At 42.3% G+C, this 24,490-nt stretch overlaps 1 protein-coding gene across 1 annotated transcript in view; it reads left to right on the top strand.

Annotated features, from left to right (window-relative positions):
• Positions 1-24,490, top strand: part of LOC133409579 (signal peptide, CUB and EGF-like domain-containing protein 3) — a 138,141-nt gene that overhangs the window by 79,264 nt on the left and 34,387 nt on the right. The window contains 2 exon segments of the mRNA XM_061689797.1: positions 11,537-11,683; positions 12,808-12,924. Coding sequence (XP_061545781.1) covers positions 11,537-11,683; positions 12,808-12,924 — 264 coding nt within the window.

Genomic DNA, 24,490 nt, shown 5'->3' with positions numbered 1-24,490 from the left:
GCTGTCATGGCTATAACCAGCATGCCAGACGGAGCTCTGCTGAGACATATTCAGCTGTCTGTCCCTTTTTTATTTCGGAAAGAATGTGACTGTATAATAACATAGTGTACATCTGCAGCTGGCATACTTTCTTTTGTGAGAGGATGCACAATTGTAGAGGGGATTCCTTTGAGACTGCACAGCAAGGTGACCCTGATAGAATATGAGCGTGAAGACAAGAGGGACTACATCCCCAGCAGGTGTTGCACTACAGTCTGCGACACAGATGGACAAAAACACTGAGATGTGAGATGAATGCATTATGCAGATAAACCTGTGCAAATCCAGACCTATGCATTACATACAGTTTACAAATGCTGTCACACATATAGACAATATTATCAAGATCATTATAAACATGAATATACACCAAACCTTAAGCCATTTTGGGATCAGTTAACCTTTAAGAAAAGAAGCCAATCTAATGCTGTAGCTATTTCTGCTGTTCGTGGTCACTTGCAAATTAGCGAATAGGCAATCCAGGGCACTGTACAGTTGAGCAAATCTTCTAGGATGACTGATTTCATGCATACACATGAATAGCTTCAATTCACTTACTGTGAGGATTACAGAGGTGCAATGTCATAATAAAATATGTAAATTCAGCAATTTGGTGATGTGTGTCGATCATGTCTCAAGGTGTTTGCTTTCAATTGTTTCAATCAGAAAAAGGGAACCACCTGCTTCAAGTAGCCTTTTCAGATTGCACATTGAACAGGAGCCCATGGATGGATTCTCTCCTTTCTTTACCCACTGGCTGGCTCGTCACTCATTGTGACCATCTGTGTTGCAGCTCAGCCTGACCAAATCCGGTTCAGCTCCTTTCCCATTCTCCTTTCTATGCCCTGACATTTTTATCCTCCTATTAAAACTTTTAAGGGCCCATTATCTAAGAGGAAGGAATGTTGCTTTAATAGTGTGGCGGTTCCATGCTTAGGCCCCTTCTTTTCAGTTCGTAACCAACCAGCACTCGCGAGCTGCTTAATGTTCTCCACTCGGAGGATCGTCTCCCCTCTGAGACATATGACAGCAGTTCAGCATGACCCGTGTGCCCTCGTTTCACTACTCTCAGCACTCAGAGCAGACTATAAACTCTTAGCATGCCTTGACTACTTCAGAACCATTGTTCCAGTCTATCTACTACGTGGCTTCAAAAACTTTTTTGGCCTCCTTGGATCTTGGATACCTATATATATGTATATATATGTACATGTGTATATATATGTATATATATGTACATGTGTATATATATGTATATACATGTACATGTGTATATATATACATGTACATGTGTATATATATGTGTGTATATATATATATATATATATATATATCCATCCATCCATCCATTTTCTGAGCCGCTTCTCCTCACTAGGGTCGCGGGCGTGCTGGAGCCTATCCCAGCTATCATCGGGCAGGAGGCGGGGTACGCCCTGAACTGGTTGCCAGCCAATCACAGGCCACATACAAACAAACAACCATTCGCACTCACGGATACAAGCGGCCTAAATGAGTTTCCTCCGCAGGGTGTCCGGGCTCTCCTTTAGAGATAGGGTGAGAAGCTCGGTCATCCGGGAGGATCTGAGAGTCGAGCCGCTGCTCCTTCATATCGAGAGGAGCCAGATGAGGTGGCTGGGGGATTTGTTTCGGATGTCTCCTGGACGCCTCCCTGGTGAGGTGTTCCGGGCACGTCCCACCGGGAGGAGGCCCCGGGGACGACCCAGGACACGCTGGAGAGACTACATCCTTCGGCTGGCCTGGGAGCGCCTCGGGATCCCCCCCGGAAGAGATGGATGAAGTGGCTGGAGAGAGGGAAGTCTGGGCGTCCCTGCTAAAGCTACTGCCCCAGCAAACTCCATGCGGGCTTTCATATGTCTTGCACTGAGGAGAGGCTTCCGTCGGGCTACTCTGCCATAAAGCCCCGACTGGTGGAGGGCTGCAGTGATGGTTGACTTTCTATAACTTTCTCCCAGCTCCCGACTGCATCTCTGGAACTCAGCCACAGTGATCTTTGGGTTCTTCTTTACCTCTCTCAGCAAGGCTCTTCTCCCCCAATTGCTCAGTTTGGCTGGACGACCAGCTCTAGGAAGGGTTCTGATCGTCCCAAACGTCTTCCATTTCAGGATTATGTAGGCCACTGTGCTCTTAGGAACCTTAAGTGCAGCAGAAATTATTTTGTAGCCTTGGCCAGATCTGTGCATTGCCACAATTCTGTCTCTGAGCTCTTCAGGCAGTTCCTTTGACCTCATGATTCTCATTTGCTCTGACATGCACTGTGAGCTGTAAGGTCTTATATAGACAGGTGTGTGGCTTTCCTAATCAAGTCCAATCAGTATAATCAAACACAGCTGGACTCCAATGTAGGTATAGAACGAGCTCTAGGACAATCAGAAGAAATGGTCAGCACCGGAGTTAAATATATGAGTGTCACAGCAAAGGGTCTGAATACGTGATATTTATTTTTTTCTTTTTTAATAAATTTGCAAAAATGTCAACAATTCATTTTTTTTCTGTAAAAATTGGGTGCTGTTTGTACACTAATGAGGAAAAAATTAACTTAAATGATTTTAGCAAATGGCTGCAATATAACAAAGAGTGAAAATTTTAAAGGGACCTGAATACTTTCCGTACCCACTGTATATACAACCCCAATTCCAATGAAGTTGGCACATTGTGTTAAACATAAATAAAAACAGAATACAATGATTTCCAAATCATGTTCAACCTATATTTAATTGAATACACTACAACGACAAGATATTTAATGTTCAAACTGATAAACTTTATTGTTTTTAGCAAATAATCATTCACTTAGAATTTTATGGCGGCAACACGTCCCAATAAAGCTGGGACAGGTGGCAAAAAAGACTGAGAAAGTTGAGGAATGCTCATCAAACACCTGTTTGGAACATCCCACAGGTAAACAGGCTAATTGGGAACAGGTGGGTGCCATGATTGGGTATAAAAGAGCTTCCCTGAATTGCTCAATCATTCACAAGCAAAGATGGGGCGAGGTTCACCTCTTTGTGAACAAGTGTGTGAGAAAATAGTCAAACAGTTTAAGGACAATGTTCCTCAATGTACAATTGCAAGGAATTTAGGGATTTCATCATCTACGGTCCATAATATCATCAAAAGTTTCAGGGAATCTGGAGAAATCACTGCATGTAAGCGGCAAGGCTGACCTTCGATCCCTCAGGCGGCACTGCATCAAAAACTGACATCAATGTGTAAAGGATATCACCACATGGGCTCAGGAACACGTCAGACAACCAATGTCAGTAAATATAGTTCAGCGCTACATCCATAAGTGCAACTTGAAAGTCTATTATGCAAAGCATAAAGCCATTTATAACAATAAAGTTTATCAGTTTGGACATTAAATATCTTGTCTTTGTAGTGTATTCAAATAGGTTGAACATGATTTGCAAATCATTGCATTCTGTCTGGCGGCACGGTGGACGACTGGATAGAGCGTCAGCCTCACAGTTCTGAGGACTGGGGTTCAATCCCTGGCCCCTGCCTGTGTGGAGTTTGTATGTTCTCCCTCTGCCTGCGTGGGTTTTCTCCGGGCACTCCGGTTTCCTCCCACAAAACATGCATGAATTGGTGACTCTAAATTGCCTGTAGGTGTGAATATGAGTGTGAATGTTTTTTTTGTATATTTATATATATATATATATATATATATATATATATACACACACACATCCATCCATCCATTTTCTTATCCTCACAAGGGGTCGCAGGAGTGCTGGAGCCTATCCCAGCTATCGTCGGGCAGGAGGCGGGGCACACCCTGAACTGGTTGCCAGCCAATCGCAGGGCACATATAAACAAAAAAACCATTCGCACTCATATTCACACCTACGGGCAATTTAGAGTCTTGAATTAACCTACCATTTATGTTTTTGCGATGTGGGAGGAAACCGCAGTGCCCGGAGAAAACCCACGCAGGCACGGGGAGAACATGCAAACTCCACACAGGGGATGAAACCCCGGTCCTCAGAACTGTGAGGCAGACGCTCTAACCAGTCGTCCACCGTGCCACCTCTCTCTCGCTATATATATATATATATATATATATATAGATATATAGATAGATAGATAGATAGATAGATAGATAGATAGATAGATAGATAGATTTCAGTTCAAATTAATAGGAATACATTTTTGCAAGCATGACAGCCAATCACTGATTGTGTCTGCCGTGAGCGCCTGTGCCAATTAGGGGAATTGATCCTGTGGCCCTTTGCACTTGATAATTATTCAGACACAGCCCACCTTTTACCACTCTTTGGTTGAGTCTGGGTAAGAACAGCAACATGGAATCTCACATTGTGTGTTTTTACAAATAAGCATAAAACTTATTATATAATTGACTGGCTGTGGGGCCACACATCCACTTACGTGCAACCAGTGTTACTTTTGGAGAGAGCTGTGCTAGTTTATTTTGAGAGTACCATTCTCCTTATCAGTGGGAGAACATTTCCAAGGAGAAGGAGGAGCCTTGCAATAAGCTACATCAAAGGAATTTATTAGATTTGAGTAGCACTTAAGGTTCAGAGGTCACGACCTGTCCTGGGGATAAAGAAGTTTCTGAGGGAACAGTCCTTGTTTTCACGCTTAATTGAAGTGTTCACTTTTATTTACATGCAAGGGCTCTCTTGTTTGAATATCCACTTTTTCCCTGTGCCTACGAAGCTTCTTGTTCCCGCTCAATATCAACATGTTGGACTCAAGTCGTGCCTACCTTTGTATTTATTGAGAGATCTGAATTTTATTAGTTTCTCCATATAGGTTGGATATGAGCAAGCATGTTGCTGTAGTGGAATGTGGTTCATATCTTGAGTTATTTTTCCCTTTCCCTTTCACTTTCCCATCCGAATTCATATCGAGTTGTTTTTCTTTCTGCTTCCCATCATCCAGTAATGATTAAAAAATCTGGAGCCAGTTTGAGAGAATGGCACAGTGTGGATGATCGCTGTGCTTGGCCCAGAGAAAAGGTCCATTGCGTCAACACTGTGACTTTTATTGGTCCTCTGAGAGATGAAGGCCCCAGACCGGGATGTTATTGATGGATGGGTCCGTAGCATTCGGGTAGCAGGGCTCCATAAAAATGATGAGGGGGGTGGTGTGAGTTTTGGGATGCATAATAGAGCCTCAGTAAGTAATTTTCAGTCCAGTGGGGTTACTTGTATGGAAATTCAACCCTATGTTATGTTCATGGATTTATCACTCATTTTCTCACATAGGTTTCTCACTCTGGTCCTCCAAAAGACACACAGATAAGGAAAGGGACCACTGAATTCCTCATCGCTCTTACATCTCCAACGCGATTCACAAGACTTACAGTATAAGCGCCTTCCTTGTTATCGTGATGCTCATTCATTCTTTATTTGCTATACTTGTCTGATACCTTAGACTTGGTAGGCTCAACAACTACAAGAGCAACTAAAAACATGAAAGATCTCCTAAATGTTCTAGACATGTACAAATGGATGATGTTTGACTACTAGTCCCGTTTCAACCACAGTATAAGCAGACCCATCGCCAGACCTCAGTCTGAAGAGGGTCACATAAAATTATTGGGGGGGTGACAATTAATTATTACCCTACAGACATATTTTTTATAATCCTATAGCCTATTCGCAAATTACTGACCCACGTAATCATGTTAAACTTAAACAACAGCAAGTATGATCAGCGACAATACCAGTCCTCATCATTTAAGGCATCAATATCCACAAAACATCCTTTAACATATGAGATGTAACATCAGACGCATCTCTCCAACTGAGAACCACAGGTGCGATTTACGGGCTCAACAAAGAGACATGGATTGCTAACACACACACACGCGCACAAACACGCACGCACGCACACACACACACACACTTCGAAGGTACTTCTCTGTGCTGAACCTCCTCATCAAAACATCCTTCCACTCAGATTGAAATTTGAAAATAAGGTCCTTTCAAAAGCCAGTTGAATCACATGGGCCTGGATTCTTGGCAGCATACTGCGCTGTTGCACCGAGGAACAAGAATTTTCACATATCGCCGTGGAAGCTCATTTGAATGTGCCAAGTGTGTTAGTTATTGTCCATTTTCCATCTTTGGGGGGAACCTGGGTGAATCTGTTTTCTTCACCAGAGACTCACGAGCCCCAGTACTATATAGTATTCCGATTTAACCACATCAGTCCTAGATAATACAACCAGAGCGGTTACCTTTAATAAGTCCAGCAAATTATCTTCAGCCTCTGGGTCCAAAGTAGCTTGTGCGCCAGTGAGCTCCAGACTCGCTCTCCAAAATACACATTCATCTCTCCTGCATCGGTTTAGTGTCCAGTTTTGCAGAGACACTGTTTATTGAGTTTTCAACCACTTTTCGATATCTATAATTTTAAATACTTGCAGATTCACTTTGAAAATTGTGCAGGACTGTTGTGCGCCAACATGTCGTACATACATACATTACTGCCTATGTAGTACACACTGGCCTGACTACCCCCGCCTTCAGGTGACTGGCGGGCTTCATCCTGTACTGTACGCCAGTTAGTCGCAGGGCACTTATAGAGATGGACAACCATTCATACTCGCACCTTACTGAGTGGGGACTGAACCCATGCTGCCTGAACCAAAGTTAGGCGAATGTACCACAACACACCATTGCACTATTCTTTCTTTATATTCATAATGTATTAGTATAAAAGAACAAGATTAGTATTTATTAACACCATCCGGAGAAACCGAAATGTGAAGCAGAGAATCATCAGCGTAACTGTGAAAACTTATTCCATGTCTCTTGATGAGACTGCCAAGTGGCATACAAATTATGGACCCTAAACCTAACCTTGGGTAACACCACTCCTAATTAAGAGGCTAAACCTCACCTTAGCCCATGGTAACGTATGTAAATTTGAACATCGATCATCTGATTTGGCGCAGTTCTCTAGGGCAGGAGTCGCCAATCTTTTCCGCACCGCAGACCGGTTTCACATAAAGACATATTTTAAAGGACCATGGTAGCCGCTGCACAGTGAGACCGAGAAGCCTGCTAAGCCTGCCACCTCATTGGCGGCCCCTCCACCCTCACCCCAAAGACTTATCCTTTTGAAAAAGTTGTTTGCAAAAGACAACACAACTCGAGCCCAGTCTAACTATCGACTCAAAAAAAAGATGCTTGGTACACAACGCGCAGTGAGACACTTGAATTTGGTGCCCTTTTAACATTTTTAGTGCACATGTGCACCTGGGCAGCACTTATGTGCACCCCTGTCTTTATATTAAAATAAAATTAGGCCTGTTTCCAGCATGGTGATGTTGTTCTCCTGTTGTTGTCCCTGAGTCAGGAACTGTACGACAAGCGATGTGCAAGTCTCAAGAGTAAGAATGCACAAGGTTACACAAGCTTTAAAAGGTTACAATACACATGTGCAAATTATTATACGTTCAGGAAAATGTTGGAATGCAGCCCGATGGGGGGGGCATAATCCAGTGGAAACTGTAGGCCGGTCCCAAGCCCGGATAAATGCAAAGGGTTGCTTCAGGAAGGGCATCTGGCCTAAAACTTTGCCAAACAAATGCGTTCATACAAAGAATTCCGTACTGGATTGGTCGTGGTCCGGGTTAACGTCCGTCACTGACGTGGTTAACCTACAGGATGCCTGTGGAAATTCAATTACTGTGGGTTGAAGACGAAGGAGAGTTTGAAAGCTGGTTCTTAGGCAGAAAAGAGAAGAGGAAAGCACAGAGCCGAGAACTGAATATGGGGACTTTGAATGTTGGGACTATGATAGGAAAGCTCAGAGTTGGTTGACATGATGATTAGGAGAAAGGTTGATATATGGTGTGTCCAGGAGAGCAGGTGGAAAGGCAGTAAGGGGCAGGGTTCAAATTTCTTTATCGTGGTGTAGATGGGAAGAGAAATGGAGTAAGGGTTATTTTAAAGGAAGAGTAAGCTAAGAATTTCTTGGAGGTGAAAAGAGTATCAAATCCAGTGATGAGTCTGAAACTTGAAATTGAGGATGTTGTGTTTATTGTGATTAGTGGCTATGCCCCACAGGTAGGTGGTGACCTAGAGGTGAAAGAGAAATTCTGGAAGGACCTAGATGAAGTAGTTCTGAGCATCCCAGATAGAGAAAGAGTGGTGCAGATTGTAATGCACATGTTGGTGAAGAAAACATGGGTGACAGTCTGGTTTGGTGCTGCTACAAAAAAGGACAAACTCCGAAACAAACTCCGACTGCAACGGACAATCAAAACTGCTGAAAAGGATTGTCGGTACCCCCCTACCCACCATTGAGGACTTGCACGGTGCCAGAACTAAGACAAGGGCATGCAAAATCCTCTCGGACCCTCCGCACCCCGGTCACCAGCTCTTCCAGCTCCTTCCCTCAGGTAGGCGCTACCGATCAATGCAAACTAGAACTAGTAGACATTCCAACAGCTTCTTCCCTCTTGCGATCAACTTCTTAAACACCTAACCTATAATTCCATTACAATAAGCTGGCAATTTTTTGACTTGAGTTCGTTGTCACATTTCTGTGGGGCCAATTATGTATTACTCGTGCACTCACTGTAGTTGTCTCGGCATGCTGCACTATTTGCATATACTGGCCACTCATGCCAGAGTAGCATCTGCTCCATTTGCACACTGATTGAGGAGTATCTGTAACATTTGCACAACCAACATTGTCCCAGATGATCGCACTACTCGTCACTTTAAACCGCATACACTCCTTGAAGTCTCAGCGCCCTTTGCACAATGGTCATTGCACCGGACTATTGCAATATTAGTCATTCGAACTGCTCTAAGTGCTAGAGGACTCTGCATCTTTTTGCACAATTGTTTTTTGTCAATGTCTTTATGTCTCCAAAGTGTTCTGTAAATTGACTGTCTGTTGTACTAGAGCGGCTCCAACTACCGGAGACAAATTCCTTGTGTGTTTTGGACATACTTGACAAATAAAGATGATTCTGATTCTGATTCTGATGGGTAAGTTCGGCATCCAGGAAAGGAACGTGGAGGGACAGATGGTGGTACACTTTGCAAAAAGGATGGAAATGGCTGTAGTGAACACTTTTTTTCCAGAAGAGGCAGGAAAATAAGGTGACCTACAAGAGCAGAGGTAGAAGCACGCAGGTGGATTACATTTTGTGCAGATGATGTAATCTGAAGGAGGTTACTGAGGGTAAGGTAGTAGTAGAGGAGAGTGTGGCTATGGTGTTGTGTAAAATGACTCTGGTGGTGGGGAGGAAGAGTAAGAAGACAAAGGCAGAGCAGAGAACCATGTGGTGGAAGCTGTGAAAGGACGAGCAGCTTTTCGAGAAGAGGTGAGACAGGCTATCATCTAGGAGAGGTGGCTTTGGAGTTTTTGACCAGCTTGTTCAACAGAATTGTAGTGAGTGAGTGATGCCTGAGGGGTGGAGGAAAAGTGTGCTGGTGCCCATTTTTAAGAACAAGGGTGCAGAGGTGTGGGAACTATAGAGGAATAAAGTTGATGAGCCACATAATTAAGTTATGGGAAAGAGTAGTGGAGGCTAGACTCAAGACAGATGTGAGTATTTGCGAGCAACGGTATGGTTTCATGCCTAGAAAGAGTACCACAGATTCTTTGCCTTGAGGGTGTTGTTGGAAAAGTACAGAGAAGGTCAGAAGGAGCTACATTGTGTCTTTGTGGATCTAGAGAAAGCTTATGACAGAGTACCCAGAGAGGAGCTGTGGTACTGCATGCGGAAGTCTGGAATGGTAGATAAGTATGTTAGAATAATACAGGACATGTACTGTATGGCTGGTACGGTGTGCGACTGGTTAGCACATCTGCCTCACAGTTCTAGGGACCGGGGTTCAAATCCCAGCCCCGCCTGTATGGAGTTTGCATGGTGCCCCCGTGACTGGGTGGGTTTTACCCGGGCACTCCGGTTTCCTTCCACATCCCCAAAACATGCGTGGTAGGTTGATTGAAGACTCTAAAATTACACGTAGGTGTGAATGTGAGTGCGAATGGTTGTTTGTTTCTATGTGCCCTGCGATTGGCTGGCGACCGGTTCAGGGTGTACCCCGCCTGAACATAGCTGGCATAGGCTCCAGCAGCCCGCCGTCCTCGTGAGGATAAGCGGTAAAGAAAATGGATGGATGGAAGAAACGGGTTCAAGCAGGTTTGAACCGGAAGAGAATGTGTCAGATGTGCTATGCGATAGAACAGTCAAGAGACAACAGGAAGCAGAGCTGGAGATGGGAGAAATGAAGATGTTGAGGTTCTCTGTCAGAGGGCGCACGTTGGATAGGATTAGAAATGAGCTCATCAAAGGGACAGCCAAAGTTAGATGTTTTGGAGACAAAGTTAGAGAGAGCAGAGTTCTATGGGTTAGACATGTCCAGAGGAGAGAGAGTGAGTATATTGGTAGAAGGCTGATGAGGATGGTGCTGCCAGGGAAGAGAGCTAGAGGAAGACCAAAGAGAAGGTTGATGGATGTAGTGAGGGAAGATATGAGGGCAGTTGGGGTTCGAGAGGAGGATGCAGGAGATAGGTTTACATGGAAAAGGATGACACGCTATGGCGACCCCTAACGAGAAAAGCTGAAAGGAAAAGAAGAAGACAGGAAAATGTTGGTTTGTTATGCAAGTCAGACCACCAAGTGCCCTTCAAAGTGGCAGCAGATTTAATGAGACATTAATGGAGATGTCTTGGTGCTTACAGTCTCCCTTGTGCACCACAAGAGAAAGAGAAGGAGATGAGATCTGTTTGTTTTTTTATGAGCCAGGGAGCTGGCGTATGTCACTTCATCTGTGGTAGCGCTGAGGTTTCACAACAAATGCATCATATATCAGTCTTCTCCAGCAAAGGAAGTTGTCTTGATTACGACACAGAGCGAACCAGGAGGAAAATTACTCATCTTTTAAGACATGATGGTCCCAAATGGTAGAGATATGTAGGGGGCTCATTCTTCCCCACTTCATCCAGCTTTTACAGTACAGTATGTTATCATATAAATATTCTGCCTCATTTATGCCATATTTGCTAAACCTTTGAATAATTTGATAATTAAATTGACTGATTAAGTAACTTTATGTCATATAAAAGTATACATTGACACCCTTATTTGGTCTCTTTTGATCTGTTCCCCCAGTGAGGATTTGGTTTTCTGCCTCTTTTTTCCCCTTTATGCTAATTACCTCAATTGAAATTGTACGGGATCAGCTCCTGCTGGGAGTTTTATCCTTTTTCTGTATGCAGCCTCCTTTTTATAGCCTAAAGCAAGTGAGCGTGTTCCAACAAATGCTTGGAGTTCTGTAAAGGGGTGCTGTGCATGTCAGTCACCAACAGTAGGCATTGATGTGATTTTAGGGCATGTGACAGCTATGTGAACATTTTTACTCAACTCACGACCCCTGATCATTTGAAACCTACCTTATTGTCAGCCACCTAAAGCAGAGTGAAATCTGTGTGATATGCAAAGGAATAAAAGCTCTGTGCCTTTCCTTCACAGTGCGACCGGAAGGAACAAAGGAGGGACCCACCTGCATGGACAAGAATCATGGCTGTGCACACATCTGTCGGGAAACACAGAAGGGTGGCATCTCCTGCGAATGTCGACCTGGATTCCAGCTAACCCGTAACACGAAGGACTGCAAATGTACGGCATAAATTAGTTCACTTCCTTGAAAGGCGCATGCGCGCGCACACACACGCACGCGGACGAAAGAAGGAGAAAGGGTTTATAGGCTCCTTAGGAGAAGGTGATAGGAGTTGGAAACCTGCCGATGATAGATAATTGCACTCATTCCACAAATAACCTTCAAGACAGATTTAATTTAATTACCAGGCAGGAACTAATCTTCTGAATGATCCTCATCAAGAAAAGCATGTTTATCAAATAGTGGGTGATCATTTACACAACCAGGGCAAGTGTGGAGGTTATGCGAAAGGGACTGCTATGACGGACAGCGCACACTTCCTGTTGCTGTGGAACTAAGATCATCCTGTCAGAGCTGGGGCCACGGCTGATGGGGGATTTGTCTGTGTTTGGATAAGGATTGGAGAAGTGTTATTCTATAGGTTTTCAGTGACAGCCCAGGAAAAGGGCAAAAAGGGCCTGGGATGGTCAGGTGTAGACAGGATGGCGGTGGAAGCGTCGGCTCTCTGGTGCTCTTTTTCACTCTGTCATCACAGGTGTGTTAAAAGTGCCAAGGCTAAGACTTCCTTCAGCAGCCATCGCAGAAATGTGGACTTAAAAATTTGCAAAGTCTTCAAAAAGTAAACACGCATACAACAAACGTCGAGCTCCCATTCATTAAAAGGAAAGACACTGATTTGGGATGTTCAGGAAATTTGGCAAAATTAAAAATCTTGTGATGTAATTCAACCTTGTGATGTAATTCCACTTTCACATTTTTCACATTTGCACTTTTGTTTACTCTATATACAGTATGCCTAATGTTACTACTGTGAGAATTCTAGGTTCAGAAGTAACCTTGAGTGATATTCTGCGTCACAATCCACCAAAATATGTTTTGGCCCCAACTTTTTAATATTGACGGAACAAGCCAAAAATCATGCCTTTCGGTGAGTGTTGAATGATACTACCAGGTGATGGTTTTTAGAGTAAATATGCTGACATATTGCAGCTTGTACAGATCAATTACAAATCCTTTAGACATAAGGCACCTTTCCTCATTTTTGTCACTTCTCAGACAAAAGACAAATATTCTTATGAATAAAAGTCCATGTTTTCTTCATTAATTTTGTTTTCTTTGGTAGTGACGTGTAACTATGGAAATGGTGGTTGCCAGCACATCTGTGAAGAAACAGACCATGGCCCCAAGTGTTCATGCCACATGAAATTTGTCCTGCACACGGATGGGAAGACTTGTGTTGGTGAGTATTAACACCCTAATATGTCTTGCAAGGAAAATAAATAACAGGTTTTTATTAATAACACGTACAACACCAAATTGGTCTGTGTCCAATATCCTAAAGTAATTCTATTTGTTTTTGGAGTTTAATAAATGTTAAATTTTCATTGATTATAGATTCAGGGCCCACATTTTAAACAATTTCATGTATTTATTTGTTTATCTTTACATAATTTGAGCTTCCAGCTCATAAAACCCACAAAATGAGGAATTCAAAAAATGTTAATACCGTGAAGAAATCAGCCCAAGTTGTGCAGGCCATAAATGTTTTAAACAGAGTGTCACACACTAATCATCTACTAAACTCAAAGCACCTGCACAAGTTTCCCCAGGTGTCATTAAATTGCTTCAGTTTGGTTCAATTGTCTCAGTTGGGTTCAATATGGGGAAGGCTGCAGACTTGACAACTGCCCAGAAGACCATCATTGATACCGTCCGTAGGATGGGAATGCCACAAAGGTTCATAGCTAAGGAGGTTGGCTGTTCACAGAGTGCTGTGTCCAAGCATATCAATGGAAAGTCTAGTGGAAGGACAAAATGAGGCAGGAGAAGATGCACCAGCAAAAGTGATGACCATGGGCTTCAGAGGATTATCAAACAAAGAAGATTCAAGAATGTAGCAGAGATCCAGAAAGAGTGGAATGAGGCGGGAGTTACAGCTTAAAAAAACACCACATTCAGACGCATCCGGGAGATGGGCTACAATTGTCGGGTTCCTAGGGTCAAGCCTGAGCCAACGTAGGAAGCGTCTCAACTGGGCCAAGGAGAAGAAAGATTGGACTGTTGGCCATTGGTCAAAGGTCCTCTTTTCCAATGAAAGTAAAGTGTCCCTTTCATTGGGGAATCAAACCCAAACAGCTTGAGGTCCAGTATGAAATATCCACAGTCAGTCATGATCTGGGGTGCAATGGCCAGTGCAGGTGTTGGTAAAGTCTGCTTTCTTAAATCCAAGGTCACCGCAACAGTCTACCAGAATGTTTTAGAGGACTTCATGATTCCTTCTGCTGAGGATCTGTATGGTGATGCAGATTTCATCTTCCAGCAGGACCTGGCCCCTGCCCATACCGCCAGAAGCACCAAAACCATCTTTGATGCCCATGCCATCACAATATTTGACTGGCCAGCTAAATCGCCAGATCTAAACCCCATTGAGAATCTATGGGGTATTATCAATAGGAAAATGCGGGGCATCAGACCCACAAACAAAGAAGAAATCTGGGTTTCCATAACTCCGAGGCAATGCCACAGGCTGATTGCCTCAATGACACGACGCATCGTGGCAGTGATTAAAGCAAAGGAATTCCCAAACAAGTATTGAAGATTACCGTATCATTTTAAAAGTACTATATTTTGATTGATTTCATATGACACCAATTTTTTTATTTTCTCTCTACAAAAACTGAGAAGTAAATGGTGATTTCTTCACAGTATTCTAATTTTTTAAATTCCTGATTTTGTGGGGTTTATGAGCTGGAAGCCCAAATTATGCAAAAATAAACAAATAAATACTTGAAATTGTTTAAAATGTGGGCCCTGACTCTATAATTTATGAAAGTTTAACTTTTTGAATGGAATTATGGAAATAAAGTTTTCCATGATATAATTTTTTTTTGGAAAGGTTCTGTGTGTGTGTATATATATATATACTGTATATGCAACTTCAAATGAAGGCCTTGTTCCAGTATCTGCGAGCCTTTTCTCTTCATGTGTGACATACAAGGGCAAAGGACTACCACCGATTCTGCTTTCCCCGTTTGCTACTGCTCCAGTAACCTCTCACTTCCTGCATCTGCTTTGGCTTCTCTTATTCTTCCTCCTCCTCCTCCTCTTGGCTGGACTTTGTGCAACAGCTCTACCAGTACCTCTCCATTTCTGAAGCCATGCAGACAGACACACACCTTAGGTCCTCCTGGGTCAATTCCTCAACTTCTGCCTGTTGGGGATTAATTCACACAGCTGACCTAACTTTCCATTGGCATTTATCAGTGTTTGCCTCAGTTGACTTAAGTTGAGAAAAATCATTCAGCTCCTAGGGCATATTGAACTATTCTGAAGGGCAGGTTTCCACGAGGTTTGGAGCAGTTAAAGCAAAGAGCTTGCTGGCACATTACATTTGCAGAATTTGCACAGGCATTTCATTGACAGTCACTGGAAATTAACCAAGTAGTCATTTTGAGGCCTGTCATTGTTTAGGACAGTTTATTATTATTTGCATATAATAATCCAAGGCTTGTGAATGTACAACCCCAATTCCAATGAAGTTGGGACGTTGTGTTAAACATAAATAAAAACAGAATACAATAATTTGCAAATCATGTTGAACCTATATTTAATTTAATACACTACAAAGACAAGATATTTAATGTTCAAACTGATAAACTTTATTGTTTTTACCAAATAATCAATAACTTGGAATTTTATGGCTGCAACACGTTCCAAAAAAGCTGGGACAGGGTCATGTTTACCACTGTGTTAAATCACCTTTTCTCTTAACAACATTCAATAAACGTTTGGGAACTGAGGACACTAATTGTTGAAGCTTTGTAGGTGGAATTCTTTCCCATTCTTGCTTGATGTACAGCTTCAGCTGTTCAACAGTCCGGGGTCTCCGTTGTCGTATTTTACGCTTCATAATGCGCCACACATTTTCAATGGGAGACAGGTCTGGATTGCAGGCAGGCCGGTCTAGTACGCGCACTCGTTTACTACAAAGCCACGCTGTTTAACACGTGCAGAATGTGTTTGGCATTGTCTTGCTGAAATAAGCAGGGGCGTCAATGAAAAAGACGTTGCTTGGATGGCAGCATATGTTTCTCCAAAACCTGTATGTACCTTTCAGCATTAATGGTGCCTTCACAGATGTGTAAGTTACCCATGCCATTGGCACTAACACAGCCCCATACCATCACAGATGCTGGCTTTTGAACTTTGCGTCCATAACAGTCCGGATGGTTCTTTCGGCGTCCACAATTTACAAAACCAATTTGAAATGTGGACTCGTCAGACCACAGAACACTTTTCCACTTTGCATCAGTCCATCTTAGATGAGCTCGAGCTCAGAGAAGCCGGCGGCGTTTCTGGGTGTTGTTGATAAATGGCTTTTGCTTTGCATAGTAGAGTTTCAAGTTGTACTTACGGATGTAGCGCCGAACTGTATTTACTGACATTCTTTACACATTGATGTCGGTTTTTGATGCAGTGCCGCTTGAGGGATCGAAAGTCACGGGGATTCAGTGTTGGTTTTCGGCCTTGCCGCTTACATGCAGTGATTTCACCAGATTCTCTGAACCTTTTGGTGATATTGTGGACCGTAGATGATGAAATCCCTAAATTCTTTGCAATTGTACATTGAGGAACATTGTCCAAGTCACTGATGGTGCACTCGCCTGACTTTGGTGCGGGCAGCGTGGGATCAGTTCCCACTCAGTGACGGTGTGAATGTGAGTGCGAATGGTTGTCCGTGTCTATATGTGCCCTGCGACTGACTGGCGACCAGTTCAGGGTGTAGTCCGCCTTTCGCCCGAAGTCAGCTGGGATAGGCTCCAGCGTCCCGCGACCCTAACCAGGATAAGCGTCCCGCGACCCTAACCAGGATAAGTGGTGTTGGCAATGGATGGATGGATGGAACATTGTCCTTAAACTGTTCGACTATTTTCTCACGCACTTGTTCACAAAGAGGTAAACCTCAGCCCATCTTTGCTTGTGAATGACTGAGCAAGTCAGGAAAGCTCCTTTCATACCCAATCATGGCACCCACCTGTTCCCAATTAGCCTGTTCACCTGTGGGATGTTCCAAACAGGTGTTTGATGAGTATTCCTCAACATTCTCAGTCTTTTTTGCCACCTGTCCCAGCTTTTTTGGAACGTGCTGCAGCCATAAAATTCTAAGTTAATGATTATTTGCTCGAAACAATAAAGTTTATCAGTTTGAACATTAACTATATTGTCTTTGTAATATCTTCAATTAAATATAGGTTCAACATGATGTGCAAATTATTGTATTCTGTTTTTATTTATGTTTAACACCACGTCACAACTTCATTGGAATGGGGGTTGTAATAAAAACACCTACTTACTGTAGGTACTGCTACGCAATGATCGTTACCTGTGTTTATGTTGAATTGGACATTGTTTACTTGTCAGAAGGACAAGCATAATGTCTGAATTTGATATCACGATTTCAGAACAGTCTGTTGTGACAATTGTTTGCTTTTGGTAGGTGTTAAATTTGAGAGCTTGGTTTGGTGAGCCGCTGATACTCTTTACTACCACAAATCCCATACAGGCCAGACCTATGTCAAGGTCTGGTCAACCGGCCTTCCAATATTGGGAGGCCAATGGGATGCCACAGATTGACCACAACCGAATTGTACGCCTGAGCCAGGCCATTCCCGAAGCAAAGCAAATGAACAGTTGATGGGCCAGTAAGAAGAAACCAGTCAGTTAAAATGTCATCGTTCCCCCTCAGAGTCAGACTCTACATCTCCTCAACACTCTATTCGTTCATAAATCCAGAAAAGCAAACACACTGCCAAATGAATCCTGATGAGCTACTAAGTGATGAGAATGCGTCCACTGCTACTGTTTCCACCATGATGTAACCACATCCCTTTGACATAGAAATCCTTTTTTTTTTTAAATAAATACAACCTTTCTTAAAAATCATGGTAAATTTTCACAGTAATATTTCTAGACGATTGATTGAATCATGCACAAAGATAATTCTTTTAATTCCAACACTGCATTCATTACCAATTCATCCACACAGTCCGAAATAGTAAATGAGGTGGTGATTGTAGAAGCCTCACTCCTGCTTACCTTCTTGTCTTATATAGCACTTAAAGTCCATGTAAAGTGAAAATAAAAATGCCTTATAAATTTGATTCACCGCGGAGAAGAATGTTAACAGGCCTGGCAAATTTGAATGAATAGAACAAATTACAAAGTACAGTATTTGAAATCAGGCTTCAAAATGGTGAAAAATCAAGAGGTTCTCTCAGCACTAAGACACTGTTTGATTCACACTGATTGTCCTGAAAATACGCAACTTTCAGCTGTCACTCAAATACATTTATTCACAGTGTTGGGAAGATTACTTTGGAAATGTACTCTAGTGGGGTACAATTACAAGTTAATCTGATGAAAATGTAATTGTAGTAGTGTAACTGTTTCAATTACTTTCTCAAAGTTATATAACTAAATTTGATTATATTTTGATTATGTTTCTTAATTTGGAATGAATGACTTAACAGGACCATTGGATGCTTCCTCTAAAAAGTGGATTAAAACCATAAATAATTATTTGGGAATTAACCACATATTCGTTCTTTACACAAACAATAAACATGATTAAAAGTAAATACATAAACATTTTTTGTTGCATTATACTGTATGTGTACAGCATGTGACAAATGCACACAATTTAGACAATAGCACTTCATATGACAACCCAGATACGTGATGCCATTAATGTTCCATAAAAAAGTCCAAATTGTAAAGAAACTGTTCAAAAGTCAACCTTCTTTTATGTGATCAAAAGCTTAACTATACATTATAGGGGTGGAACGGTATTGGCTCGGTCCGAATGTGTCCCTTTTGCCGTATATCACACGCAACTCTTTCGTTGCAGTGTACACCCAAGATGGCGGTGCGCATGGTTGCAGATGTACGTTATGAATCCCACTCCAGTTCTAGGCAGGACACGGCCTCTGCATCATTCCCTTCCATGCAGCACCCAATCATATTGCCGTGGGGAGCGTCCTGCCTACAACTCCAGTGGGATTCATAATAACGCGGGTAAGACCATCGGAAGCCACCATTACCATGTCAGTATCTCTCCAATGCAAGATAGCTGGTACACAAAACGGACAACTTGGAATAGCAACTCGCTGGAAATCGCTATGTTCGTGACTGCTGTGTTTTGATCACCATGGAAACTTGGCTTAACCCGAGGATACGCCATGCTAGCATGCCGCTAGCTGCCCCTCTTAACAAGTGGGAGGCATATACACGAACTGTTGTAGTTTCCTGATTTTGAAATTAAAGATGAAACTCTCAAGTTAAAGCACATCTTGTTTGTTTAATTTTAAATTCTTTATGCGCTGTTTAGAGACAAACGATGAGAATTGTGTCAGTGTCCCAATATTTATAATGAGCTTGTCTCAATTTACTTACTCGGTGCGAAATCCGGGCTTGATAATTGAACACAAAGATGATGTATTTGCAGGGAGCCGTGACTTATTCTTGTGTATAAACCACAACAGATGGATACACCTGTTTATTGTACCCTTTGCCATCCAGTGGAAGACCATTTATTTGTTCTGCCTGTCACAATACACCGCTGGCATTGATAGAACAACAAATATATATTTCTGATTAATACAAAATCCATCCATCCATCCATCCATTTTCTGAGCCGCTTCTCCTCACTAGGGTCGCGGGCGTGATGGAGCCTATCCCAGCTATCATCGGGCAGGTGGCGGGGTACACCCTGAACTGGTTGCCAGCCAATCGCAGGGCACATACAAACAAACAACCATTCGCACTCACAGTCACACCTACGGGCAATTTAGAGTCTCCAATTCATGCATGTTTTTGGGATGTGGGAGGAAACCGGAGTGCCCGGAGAAAACCCACGCAGGCATGGGGAGAACATGCAAACTCCACACAGGCGGGGCCGGGGATTGAACCCCGCTCCTCTGAACTGTGAGGCTGACGCTCTAGCCAGTCTTCCACCGTGCCGCCTTAATACAAAATAATTTAAATAATACAATAACGACAACAAAAGTAATTAATAATAATGCTGTAAACATACCTTTTTACATAACTATACAAGAGATAATTGCTTTTCCTAAGAGCCAACGTGTACCAAACCAAACCGAAAACCATGACCACTAAACTCTAATATAGTCTGAGTCTAACCTGGTCTAACCTTTTCAAAATCTCACATAAACGAATAAAGATTGCACCCAAAGGTGGCGCTTTGAGGTCATATTTGGAAAAACTGTCAGGTTTGAGACTGTTAGGCAACATCTTAACCGTGTTATTGCATCATAAATGAAATAGAACTAAAGCTGACTTTGTCAGTATCATTTAACCTGCTAAGCATGAAAAGACACGGGTTGTCACTTCTTCCCCATTTTACTGTAAGCTATGTGAGTGCTTGCAGTTACTGCTACTCCATAAAAGCTCGAAGGCTGTGTACCTACAGATGTGTCCTCAGGTTTGACGATGACTGTTTTGACATCGACAGCACCTTCTCTGCCAGCAAGCACTCTTTGCATTGTACGAAATTGTTTGGGCCCGTATCCTTTGTCTGTGTGAAGTGCTTTTTGTATTTTCAACGCAGGAACGTCTTGTACATCTGCAACATTGTTGCAGTTGACTGCCGTACCCAGTGTTGGGAAAGTTCATTTTCTATGTGAACGAGTTCAAAGTTCAGTTCATCATTGTAAAAAATAACTAGTAGTTCAGTTCATAGTTCATAATTTGATCCAAAAATGAACAAGTTCATCGTTTTTGATTGCTTGTTTGTTTGTTACTCCTCCCCCCCCCCCCCCCCTCTGATATGTTGCTAACGGGCTCTTCCTCTCAAAATACTGGCATTTAATTTCCTCATTGTTGCCACCCATTCAGTCCACAGTAGTAGCCAGCTGCAGCTTTCACCTTACACACTCAAAAACATGAGACAAAACATGTTGCTTGAATACTCTTTTTTTTAAATTGAGGAATTTGAAGAAAAAAAAACAGGGCTTTATGTGCAAATAAAAACATGCAACACAGTATGACAGGAACGATGTTGAAAGGACATTGATAACTTTGCATTCCTCACAGCTCTGGCTGACTATACTGACAAAATATTTTATCTCATCTATTCTTATATTACAAAAGAAAATAAATTCCATATTATGACAGTGTGATCGTACAGTTTTTACTAAAGCATTGTGATACAAATAACAATTTTCCTTGTAATCCATTTTTAAATATTATGTACTGTATTACAAAACAACCAAAGACCACATTTACTCCCATTTCCGCTGCTGCGATGTGCCTGCTGAATGTAAACCTAAATAGCAGTTGCCAAATACGGCGTTCATCCCCAAACTGTGAAGTCTAGTATATAGTGTGTTCAAGCGGGTTTTATCCTGGAAGTTCTTAACAAAACCTGGCACTCTTGAAAGACAATGAACTGTAGTTCAAAAACCATTCACAGACACCAGAATGAGTGCGTACTCAACAACGTTCGTCAAGCAGAAATGAACTAAGTTCAATTCACCCAACCATCCATTTTCTGAGCCGCTTCTCCTCACTAGGGTCGCGGGCGTGCTGGAGCCAATCCCAGCTATCATCGGGCAGGAGGCGGGGTACACCCTGAACTGGTTGCCAGCCAATCGCAGGGCACATACAAACAAACAACCATTCGCACTCACAGTCATGCCTACGGGCAATTTAGAGTCTCCAATTAATGCATGTTTTTGGGATGTGGGAGGAAACTGGAGTACCTGGAAGAAACCCACACAGGCATGGGGAGAACATGCAAACTCCACACAGGCGGGGCCGAGGATTGAATCCCGGTCCTCAGAGCTGTGAGGCAGACGCTCTAACCAGTCGACCACCGTGTCGCAAGTTCAGTTCAGTTCACGTTCGTCCAAAATATAAAATCGTTCAGGTACAACACTGGCTATAACATTAACAAGTCAATTGAGTCTAGCGACAGAATGGCCAGAAAGAGCCAATCACAAGCGTTGGCTTTTGAAGGAGGATGTTGATATGAAAACAAAAAAGATCAATCCAAGCTTTTGCAGACATTTTTCAAATATAATTGAAATCGTAATCATGGAAATTTCCCAAATCAACTGTAATTTAATTACACATTTTATCCCAGTAATGTAATGGATTACAATTACATAACTTTTGCAATTAAAATTTGGTAATTATCTATCCATCCATCCATCCATCCATTTTTATGTACCGTTTATCCTCACAAGGGTCGCGGGCGTGCTGGAGCCTATCCCAGCTATCTTCGGGCGAGAGGCGGGGTACCCTCTGAACTGGTCGCCAGCCAATCGCAGGGCATTTAGTCATTAATTAATTCAATTTATTAAATTACGTACCTTGTTACATGTCATTCGTTACTCCCAACACTGTTCATACGTCAAGCAAATGCCAACACATCCCTATGTGTTTAATATGTTTGCATATATCCCACCTAGTCGTCGTGGGGCTTTTCCACGCTGTGACGAGAGGCACTACTAGCCACTCGCTAGCCCGCGGGGTAACAGGCTTCCGGATGCTACGCACCGGCGGTGGGGTCGTCAAATACGTCACTGCCTCGCTCAGTGTTGTCGTATGTGGGTCCACATAACAGAGACGCTTCAGGGAAAGCTAACTGTTTACACAGAGGCAAATGTTATTCAGCCTGTGGCTCAGACTAACAGACATTTGAGCATGTATTTCCTGCTCGTTATGAATCCGACAATACTTCGCATTTCAGCACAAAATACATAACGATGCAAATTTAACCGAGCTGTTCTGTAAGTTCTCGCATCCAGGGAAGATGCATTTTTTTTTAAGAGTTTGAACGCTATATGTCAACAATTCAGTACTAAATTGTTCTTCATTTTTGCACATTTTCAGCAATTATCTTCAAACATATATGATGTATTTTGAAACGAATCTCTGAATTCATTTTACAGGGTATTTAATTTCAAATATCTGACTTGCGTCAGTAGTCTGTTCATTGGCAGCATTCCGTAGATACACAGTGTCATCTATCTTTTAGTGTGTCTTGTCTGCCTCCTACCATATTTTCTTTTGTGGCGTCCATATCCACTTTGAAAATAATACACAAACTGCTGCTCAGCTTGGAGGTCTCCTTGACCCTTTATTTCTCAACTTTTTGGGAGTCGTTGTGTGTTTAGCTTTAAATTCATTTGGATGTGTAAGACAAGCACATTTCTTGCCTACACAGGCACACGTACGTTCGTACGCGTGCACACACATGCACGCACACACACACACACACACACACACACACACAAGCACTTTAAGAAATACTTGCTCAGTCGCCCATACAAACTCTACAATCAGATGTTTGATTTAAACCGTCAAAGCCAAGTTTATTTTTGCATAAAATGTCTGTGTACCATGCAGGGTCAGATGTCAGAAAGGAGCGGCCATCATGTGGAAATGTTCACGCTGTTGGCAAATCATAAACAGTCACAAATAGCAGGCAGATGCAGACATGCTCAGGAGTTCAGTCATCTAAAGAGTTGGCCACAAATTGCAACACACACTCACACTCTCTCTCTCTCTCTCTCTCTCTCTCTCTCTCTCTCTCTCTCTCTAAAAGCTATACAAATAATCTCACAAACATACAGCACATATCAAGCATACATGTATCACATAGCCGCACACATATTGCCCAGAACATAAACATATTTTGCTTTCATTTCAGGTGGTCTTACATTCATGCTGACATACTATATGTGCCCTTTCCCCCTGTCTGCTGACTGCTTGTTTCTGGATGTTGCATGTTGAGATGGTGGCAGGACAGGGGAGCAGATTAGGTGGCTGTGCATGCTTTGTACTGTTGATTAATTTCTGTCTTAATCCGGCACCTCATATGTACATTCAGTGCCGTGAAAAGGTATTTGCCCACTTCTCAAATTCTTTTTTTTTTTTTTTTTGCATAGTTTCTCCACTTTTATGTTTAAAATCATGTCAAATGAAATGTAAATATCAGACAAAGATAACACAAGTAAACGTAAAATGCATTTCTTAAATGATTTTATTTATTAAGAGGAAAAAAAATAATATTCAAAGCTACCTGTCCCTGTGTTAAAGAAAGTTAAGTTAAGTCATAAATTTTGCGTGGCTAATAAATATTTTTGGAAAGCTGAGTTCATTTTCACTGACGACAACCAAGCCTGATTACTTCCAGACCTGTTCATTCAAGAAATTACTTAAATAGAACCTGTCTGACAAAATGAAGTCGCCAAAAGATCTCAAAAAGCTGCAACAAAATGCCACAATCCAAAGGAATTCAAGAACGGATGAGGAATAAAGTAATTGACATCTATGAGTCTAGAAAGGGTTCCGAAGCCATTTCTGAAGCTTTAGGGCTCTAGCGAACCACGGTGAGAGTCATTATCTGCAAATCGAGAAAATATGGAACAGAGGTGAACCTTCCCAAGAGTGGTCGGCCTACAAAAAGTACCCCAAGAGCACAGCGACGACTCATCCAGGAGGTCACAAAGGAACCCAAGACAGCATCTAAAGAACTGCAGGCCTCCCTTGTCTCAGTTAAGGTCAGTGTTCATGACTCAAGAATAAGGAAGAGACTGGGCAAAAATGGCATCCATGGCGTTTAAAGGCAAAAACAACTGCTGAACAAAATGAACATAGTTTCATCTTACTTTTGCAACAACAAAAAAACAACAAGAAAAAAAAACATCTGAATGATTAATTCCCAAGAATTTGTGGAGAATATTGTTTGCACTGACGAAACGACAGTTGAACTTTTTGGA

Source organism: Phycodurus eques, chromosome 1 (genome assembly GCF_024500275.1).
Source record: "Phycodurus eques isolate BA_2022a chromosome 1, UOR_Pequ_1.1, whole genome shotgun sequence".
Taxonomy (NCBI): domain Eukaryota; kingdom Metazoa; phylum Chordata; class Actinopteri; order Syngnathiformes; family Syngnathidae; genus Phycodurus; species Phycodurus eques.
Note: the sequence above shows the minus strand (reverse complement) of the source record. Positions and strands in the feature narration are given on the sequence as shown.